Source organism: Colobus angolensis, unplaced genomic scaffold (genome assembly GCF_000951035.1).
Source record: "Colobus angolensis palliatus isolate OR3802 unplaced genomic scaffold, Cang.pa_1.0 Scaffold655, whole genome shotgun sequence".
Taxonomy (NCBI): domain Eukaryota; kingdom Metazoa; phylum Chordata; class Mammalia; order Primates; family Cercopithecidae; genus Colobus; species Colobus angolensis.
Window position 1 is genome coordinate 85,370 of NW_012120210.1, and position 9,071 is coordinate 94,440.

General features: G+C 41.5%; 1 protein-coding gene across 1 annotated transcript in view; it reads left to right on the top strand.

The window, feature by feature from the left end:
- LOC105500273 (eukaryotic peptide chain release factor GTP-binding subunit ERF3A-like) overlaps positions 1 to 9,071 on the top strand; it is a 54,237-nt gene that overhangs the window by 16,639 nt on the left and 28,527 nt on the right. The window contains exons 2-6 of the mRNA XM_011925705.1: positions 4,179 to 4,220; positions 4,331 to 4,372; positions 5,645 to 5,872; positions 7,457 to 7,492; positions 7,997 to 8,027. Of these exons, the coding sequence (XP_011781095.1) occupies positions 4,351 to 4,372; positions 5,645 to 5,872; positions 7,457 to 7,492; positions 7,997 to 8,027 (317 nt within the window). The 5' untranslated portion in view covers positions 4,179 to 4,220; positions 4,331 to 4,350. The remainder of the gene's footprint in view (positions 1 to 4,178; positions 4,221 to 4,330; positions 4,373 to 5,644; positions 5,873 to 7,456; positions 7,493 to 7,996; positions 8,028 to 9,071) is intronic.

Genomic DNA, 9,071 nt, shown 5'->3' on the forward strand with positions numbered 1-9,071 from the left:
GCCCAGGCTGGAGTGCAATGGTGTGATCTCAGCTCACAGCAACCTCCGCCTTCCGGGTTCAAGTGATTCTCCTGCCTCAGCCTCCCAAGTAGCTGGGATTACAGGCATGAGACATCATGCCTGGCAAATTTTTGTATTTTTAGTAGAGTCGGGGTTTCCTCATATTGGTCAGGCTGGTCTCAAACTTCTGACCTCGGGTGATCCGCCCACCTCGGCCTCCCAAAGTGCTGGCATTACAGGTGTGAGCCACCATGCCCAGCCTAATTTTTCCTCTTTTTTTTTTCTTTCTTTTTTCCCCCCCCTTTTTGTGGAGAACGGGGTCTCGCTGTATTACCCAGGCAGGTCTCGAACTCCTGGGCTCAAGCTATCCTCCTGCCTCTGCCTCCCTGAGAGCTGGGATTACAGGCGTGAGCCACCGCGCCCGGCAATTTTTCCTCTTTTTTTTGAGACAGGGTCTCATGCTTTCACCCAGGCTAGAGTGCAGTGGTGCAATCTTGGCTCACTGCGACCTCTGCTACCCGGGCTCAAGCAATTCTCTTGCCTCCACTTCCTGAGTAGCTGGGACTACAAGCATGAACCACCATGTCCAGCCTAATTTTTATACATATATATTTTTTGCAGAGATGGGGTTTTGCCATGTTGCCCAGGCTGGTCTCAAACTTAGTTTTTCCTTTTAATCTGGGGCATGGCAGTTGCACTCAGTGGTAAACTCTGAAAGCTTTCCCACTTACAAAAATTGTTTCATTTTTAAATAGTTAATAAGGGTGTGTTTCTAAACATAGAGATAACGTTGGAAAATTTGAAACTGTAATTTCATTCCTTGAGAGGGTTCTAACTTCTTTTACTAGCAGCTGTGAACCATGCAGGATGTGAGAAATTTTTACACCCTAATCATCTATTTCCTAGCCATGAACAGTTCAACCTAGGAAGAGTCTAAGCCCAGGCTCACTAGTAGCCAGTAAAATCTAGACGTTGTATGCATCATGAATAAGACCAGAGAAGAATGAAGAAGTAAGGGTTTACTGTGGATGTATGAAGACAGGGTAGAAATATATCGGTTTTATTTTTATTTTTTAAGACAGAGTGTCACTGTCTCACCCAGGCTGGAGTGCAGTGGTGCAATCACTACTCATTGCAACCTTGACCTCCCGGGCTCAGCCGCCCGAGCAGCTGGGACTGTAGGTGCATGCCACCACTCCTGACAGATTTTTTTTTTTTTGGTACAGATGGGGTTTTGCCATGTTGCCCAGGCTGGTCTCAAACTCTTGCCATCCTCCCACCTTGGACTCCCAGAGGTTTGGGACTACAGGTGTGAGTCACCATGCCCAACCCATTTGCAATTTACAATCCATTGTAAGTTGAGAAGCCATCTGTATTGTAAATCTAATAGCTGGTGCCAGGAACTAAGTGGTCAGGTGTAAGTAATGTTTTGTTTTGTAAAGCTGTTACAGTTAGTGATACGCTTGAGGGTGGTGAGGAAGCCCACCATACCAGTCATTTTCCTGCTTTAACGTACAGTACATCATAACTGTGTGTCCACCAGAGCTTACTTTACTTGAATACTGATTTTCAGCAGGGGCTATCTGAGGAAGGGGAAGATGGCACTTGCATAACTTGGAAATGCCTGCAGTTGATTCTGATGTGCCTGTATGTTAGATGGTAGTGATTACCGGATCTGTTTCCTAGGGCTTTTGGTGGGGATGAGCTAGCAGTCGGCACATAGGGCTCAATAAAAATTAGTTAAAGCAAATTGCTACCACCACCACCCACGCGCTATACAATATGGATTTGTGAGTACTTTTTATCCTTGTCTGGCCCATAATAGATACTCAGTACACACACATACACACACACACGCATTTTTATTAATTTTTCTTTTTTTTTGAGATGGAGTTTCACTCTTGTTGCCCAGGCTGGAGTACAGTGACGTGATCTTGGCTCACTGTAACCTCCACCTCCCGGGATCAAGTGATTCTCCTGCCTCGGCCTCCCGAGTAGCTGGGATTACAGGTGTGCTCCACACTCAGCTAATTTTTTTGTATTTTTAGTAGAGACATGGTTTTGCCACATTGGCCAGGCTGGTCTTGAACTCCCAAACTCAAATGATCCCCCCCCCCACCTCAGCCTCCCAAAGTGTTGGGATTGCAGGTGTGAGCCACTGTGTCTGACTGATACTCAATACATATTGATAGAATTGAGTTGGAGTAGTTACATAGCAGATGGAGACGGACATTTGTTGAATATGCCAGGAGTTCTTTAACTGACACTAAACAAATTATTCTCCCATTTCCTCCCATAAACCCCTCAACAATCCTCTCAGGTAGATGGTATATCATTCCCACAATTTCAGTGGAATAAGTGCATTCACAGCTTGTCATAAGCCAGGAGTTAAGCCTAGGAGTCAGCTTAGTTCCAGGCTTTGAGAGTACCCCATGCTGTCACCTCCTTCTTAGGGTGGCATGTGAACTTGATTCTCTCAGTACTGCCTGGCTTTCTCTGAAAATTGAGTAATTTTTCCTTACCTTACCCTTAAACTTTTCTTCAAAATGGAAAAGCAAAAAAAGGTTAAATCTGTATTGTGTTTGAAGTACAGTTTCCGTCTCCTTCCAAACCAGGTTCAAATGGGTTTCCCCCCTGTTTGTTAATGTCCTGCTCATCCCACAGCTTGGGGTCATCTTAGACCTTGTACTCTCCCTTTCTCCCAACTCCTGTCTGGTGTAGCCCGCCTGCCCTTCCAATTGTATTGCTTGGTTGTCCCCATGGCTTTCTTGCAGTGGTGATGTGGGTCTTCCTGCCTGTGGGGTCTTCCCCACTCTAGTTCATGTAGTTTAAGCTGCAAGAAAAAGATCTTCCTAAGTGACAATCTGAGCCTGTCACTTAAAAAATAAAAAACAATTTGGTTGTCCTTTACCTATCAGGGACAGGAAATTACTTTACTCAACATTTGATGCTATTGAAGGATGGGCCCAAAACACTTTCTCTTGACTCTTACAGGTATTGATCCTTTCCGGGCAATGATTTTACAGGTTACAAATTCATTATTTTTTCATACTTGCTGTGCATGATTCATATGATTTAATTCTTTGGTGTCTTTTTCTATTGTGGAGATTGTTTACAGCAGGGGCACATTCATATTGGAGTGTAATTTAGGTTTGTCTGTATCTGACAAACTAAAATCCAAAAAGGAGACTTAGATATTTGGTTATTAGTATGTATTTCTTCTACATCTCTTCCAGTAATGTCATAAATAAATTTGCAGTGTGGCAAGTGGAAACTGGATTGTTGCTTGGTCTTAGAGTTCTAGTGTAGGAAAAAACTGGCATCACTGAAATCACCTTTTCTGCAGATGTTTTTAACGGCTTATATGTATTTCAGGACTTTATACAAATGTCATTTATCTTACAGGTATCTGATTTATTCAGGGATTTTGATGAGTATGGAATATTAAAATGGGCTAATCACAGGCTGGGCGCGGTGGCTCAAACCTGTAATCCCAGCACTTTGGGAGGCCGAGGTGGGCGGATCACCTGAGGTCAGTAGTTCAAGACCAGCCTGACCAACATGGCAAAACCCTGTCTCTACTAAAAATACAATGTTAGCCAGGCGTGGTGGCGCATGCCTGTAATCCCAGCTATTCAGGAGACTGAGGCAGGAGAATCGCTTGAACCAGGGAGGTGGAGGCTGTGGTAAGCCGAGATCGTGCCATTCATTGCACTGTAGCCTGGGCAACAAGAGTGAAACTCAGTCTCAAAAAAAATAAAAATAAAAATAAAAATAAAACGCGAATCACAGCTTTCTTGGGCTAGGTTACCAAGAGAGAATCATGGCAAGTAGATGTGTATTTGTTGAGCACATCTGATCTGTGCTGAGCTGCAGATTACTTTGACAGTATTTGTGAAGAAAAAGTTTATAAAGCAAATCAAAAGAATAAGCATGTTTTTATGAATACATTGAAACTACTGAAAATGTTTCAAAATTAGCTGTAATTAGTAGAATTTTGAAAAGTAGGTTAAGCAGAGACTTCTAATTTGAAGGCCTGAGTTAGCTGCCATTGATCAGGGGTTACTGATTGAGGCTTGTGTCGTGTTATTGAACTTCTGTTTTTACCACATATTAAAAGATAAGTGAAATGGATGGATAAGTATCAATTTTTAACAGAACTTATTTCTATTAAACAGCACCTGTGGAATCCTCTCAAGAGGAACAGTCATTGTGTGAAGGTAATGATGCTCTCTTTGAAAGTCTGCTTGAGAAAACATTAGGTTGTCTATGCTGTATAAAGGTAGATACTGTTTTGTAAATATATATTATATTTCAATCTCTTGTCTAGGTTCAAATTCAGCTGTTAGCATGGAACTTTCAGAACCTATTGGTAAGAAAATTTCTGACCATATTAATACAGTAATAGGAAACTCTTTCACTCTCAAGATTTAAGGTGCAAATGTGTTATGATTATTGTAATGCCTACATTTAAGACACATTGAGTCTTTGCTATTAGTATTTAGAAAGTGGAACAAACTAGGCATTAACACTGTCTTGATAAACTTAGTGATTGCAAATAAAATTGAGTGGAGGAATGGTAAAGTCAATTTAAATACCTGTACATGTTCTGTTTTCTTTTTTTTTTGAGACGGAGTCTCGCTCTGTCGCCTGGGTTGGAGTGCAGTGGCCGGATCTCAGCTCACTGCAAGCTCCGCCTCCCGGGTTTACGCCATTCTCCTGCCTCAGCCTCCAAAGTAGCTGGGACTACAGGCGCCCGCCACCTCGCCCGGCTAGTTTTTTTTTGTATTTTTTAGTAGAGACGGGGTTTCACCGTGTTAGCCAGGATGGTCTGATTTCTTTTTTTGAGATGGAGTCTCGCTCTGTCGCCCAAGCTGGAGTATAGTGGTGTGATCTTGGCTCACTGCAACCTCCGCCTCCCGGCTTCAAATGATTCTCCTGCCTCAGCTTCCTGAGTAGCTGGGATTACAGGCACGCGCCACGACGCCTGGCAATTTTTTTATTTTTAGTAGAGATAGGGTTTCACCATGTTGGTCAGGCTGGTCTCGAACTCCTGACCTCGTGATCCGCCCACCTCGGCCTCCCAAAGTGCTGGGATTACAGGTGTGAGCCACCGTGCCAGCCACATTTTCTGTTTTTTGGTGAAAAATGTTCTTCCTTTTTATAACTTAATTCTTAAGGGTTTCATGTTCCCAGGGTGATTAAAGTTGATGCCAAAGTTTTATTACTTTAAGAGGAAAAAGAAAATATTTCCTAAATCCTTTCATACTTTTCATGTGTCACAATTTTTTTCTTGTTACTTTTTTTCTTACTATCAGGGTGTCTCAACACTGGAATAACTAGGCTGTTGGGAATGTTAGGACTCTTGTTTACACTTTGTTTGTCCTCATGAAAATGAAGCTTTGCTAAAATAGCAATCTCAGCCTGTGAGTCAGTGCCCTCTGATCTGATACCAGCAGTGAGTCTGCCTTGAAAGCTGTCACCCATTTCTGTTACGAAAGAGGTTTTCCTGCTTATGTGTCACTAGGCATTAGGAAATGGAACTACATATGCAAAGTTCCATTTGTTGTTTTAAAGCTTGTGTATTCTAAAGTATAGATTATAAGTCTTTTTCAGAATACTAAGTTAAAATGTCTTCCTTCAGTAGAAAATGGAGAGACAGAAATGTCTCCAGAAGAATCATGGGAGCACAAAGAAGAAATAAGTGAAGCAGAGCCAGGGGTTGGTTCCTTGGGAGATGGAAGGCCACCAGAGGAAAGTGCCCATGAAATGATGGAGGAGGAAGAGGAGATCCCAAAACCTAAGTCTGTGGTTGCACCGCCAGGTGCTCCTAAGAAAGAGCATGTAAATGTAGTATTCATTGGGCATGTAGGTAAGCTGCTGTCATAGCAATTAAAGTTACTGGACACATGAAACATAGAACATCCTTTTTAGCTACTTGGAGATGTTTAGTGAAACTGAAGCAAATTAATTGAAAATGTCTTGATTTTTAACTTGCTAGATTTTTTTTAGCTGGCAAAAAAATGCAAGTACTTTTTTCTTGAAATTTAGGCAAATGAGTAATTCTGTAATGGCATAGATGCTGGAAGAAAAACTTCATTATATTATATATAACATATAATTAGTCTGTTGACCATTGATGGTGGTTCAGCATAGATTATATCAATATCTTAGAAAATGTGCCCTTTTTTAATGAACTTCAGTTAACTTTGTTAATTTTAATGTGATTGACCTTACCAGATATCTTAATTTCGTGTGAAGTAGGAAATCAATAATTTGGAGTAACTTCTGTATGCTTGCCAGGTTGCTGGTTTAGCAAAAAACACAAGAACAAATTTATTTAATTTATTCAGATATTATCTGATTATCTGACCTATCCCCAGAATTGTGAGAAAAAAATACAGAATTATGTGTCTGTCATTTCTACTATCTCTGCCTTCTCCCCGAATATGAAACACCATACTCCTTCTTTTAGTAGCAAGAACTCTTTTGAAAGTGTAAAGGAGCGACTGAGCACTGTGGCTCGCGCCTGTAATCCCAGCACTTTGGGAGGCCAAGGCGGGTGGATCATAAGGTCAGAAGTTCAAGACCAGCCTGGCCAACATGGTGAAACCCTGTCTCTACTAAAAATACAAAAATTAGCCAAGTATGGCAACATGAGCCTGTAATCCCAGCTACTCTGGAGGCTGAGGCAGGAGAATTGCCTCAGGAGGCAGGTTGCAGTGAACCGAGATAGCGCCACTGCGCTCCAACTCTGGGCAACAGAGCAAGATTCTGTCTCGGAGGAAAAAAAAAAAGGTGTAAAGGAGCACATACCTTACTTGCTGTAAGTGAAAGCACCTAAATGTAGTTCAGAAGTTCTTCAGCTGCTTTTGCTCTCTGAAACTCCTCCTCGGGAATTTATAGTCAGTTGCTGCTGTGCCTTCGGAGTAATCTGTTAAAAAATTCTTTCCTTTATCAGTAAAGTATTTCTAAGTGTTTCTTTTTTTTTTTTTCTTTTTTCTTTTTTTTTGAGTTGGAGTTTCACTCTTGTCACCCAGGCTGGAGTGCAATGGTGTGATCTCGGCTCACTGCAACCTCTGTTTCCCAAGTTCACACGATTCTTCTGCCTCAGCTTCCCAAGTAGCTGGGATTACAGGTGGCCGCCACCATGCCTAGCTAATTTTTGTATTTTTAGTAGAAATGAGGTTTCACCATGTTGGCCAGGCTGGTCTTGAACTCCTGACCTCAGGTGATCTGCCCTCACCGGCCTCCCAAAGTGCTGGAATTACAGGCGTGAGCCACTGAGCCCAGCCTTGAGCCTCATTTTCAAAAGGAGAAAGGTAATGAACTAGGATTTATGCCACAAATTCATATGGAAGATTTAATTATGTATGTTAAAGGGCACTGTTGTTTGCATATGTGGCCATTGGTTTTTGGTTTTAACCTATGGTTTGCATGTTGATGTTACTTTTAGATGCTGGCAAGTCAACCATTGGAGGACAAATAATGTAAGTCTGTATCTTTTGTTAAATAACAGAGTTAAATTGATTGAATGAATTTTAGGCATTGTAAACTTCATACAGTCACACAAAGGAGATAAAACGGGTCCCCCTAAGAAAAATTACAAACAAAATTACTGGGACATAATACTGATGTTAAGAAGTGATTTTTGGACTGGTGTGGTGGAACACACCTCTAATCCCAGCATTTTGAGAGGCTAAGGTGGGAGGATCACTTGACTTGAGGTCTGGAGTTTGAAACCAGCCTGGGCAAGACAGTGAGACTCTGTCTCTACTTTAATTTTTTTTAAAAAGTAGTAGTTTTTGTAATGTGATTATTGCTATTGTTAAATGTGTTTCTGAAAGCTTTTTACATTTTTTAAAAATAAAAAATGAACATAAAACTCTAGATTGTGGGAAATCTTAGTCTGCTTTGCATATAGCATACATGGGAATAATGAAAGCCAGCTCTTGAATCTGGTGAATGGGAGAACTGTTTTTTCCTCATTCATTAGCTCCTTCAATGTATATGGATTTCATAGACAGGTAGACTAGCTACAATGCTAAGATAATGTTTTGATCGTATGATAGGAATTTCCTAGGTATGAAATGACTGTGGCTGGCTTTTAGTAATGCATTTTAGTATTGACAAATCTTGATAACTAAAAAGTCCTAAATTTTTAATTGCTCCTCTAAATTAGACCCATTTCTTCAAACTGTGTCATCAGAGGACCTAGAGGGCTTGCCATCATCTTGCCTAGTTAAATTTTTTTTTTTTTTGAGATAGGGTCTCATTCTGTTACCAAGGCTGGACTGCAGTGGCATGATTTTGGCTCACTGCAGCCTCGACCTCCTGGGCTCAAGCAGTCCTTCCACTTCAGCCTCCTAAGCAGGTGGGATTACAGGTGCATGCGACCATGCCCAGGCCTGGCTAATTTTTGTGTTTTTTGCAGAGGTAAGTGTTTCTCCATATTGCCCAGGCTGGTCTTGACCTCTTGGGGTCAAGTGTTCTGCCCTCCTCTGCCTCCCAAAGTGCTGGGATACAGGTGTGATTAACCATACCTGGCTAATGGTAATTGGTAATCTTGCCAGTTACTTCTGAACATTTCCACAACAGAGACCCTAAGACAGGCTGTTAAGCAGGGGTCCTTCACCAGGTCTCTGTGGTTGAAGTGTCACAGCCATATGATGTTATGTTTCAGAACAGTGTGTATTTTTTGCTGATGGGCTGTAAGTTTTGGTGGCATCACACTGGGTTTCTACATGCAAATGCTTATGTGCACTGCACTAGAGATGTCTATGTGGAGAACACAGATGAAAGCTATAGGGAAAGGAGGGCTTTGAATTGGATTGAGTCAAGGGAAGTATGCGTTACTAACAAACTGTTTTAAAATTATTATCTCATTTTGACAAGTAATAAGACTTACTTGCCTAGACAACATTGTTGCAATTTTTTCTCTTTTCTCTAGTACCTACATTTACATTTACTTGTTATTTTATTTTTAAATTTACTTGGCTAGGCATGGTGGCTCATACCTGTAATCCTAGCACTTTGGGGAGGCCAAGGTGGAAGGATCATTTGAGCCCAGG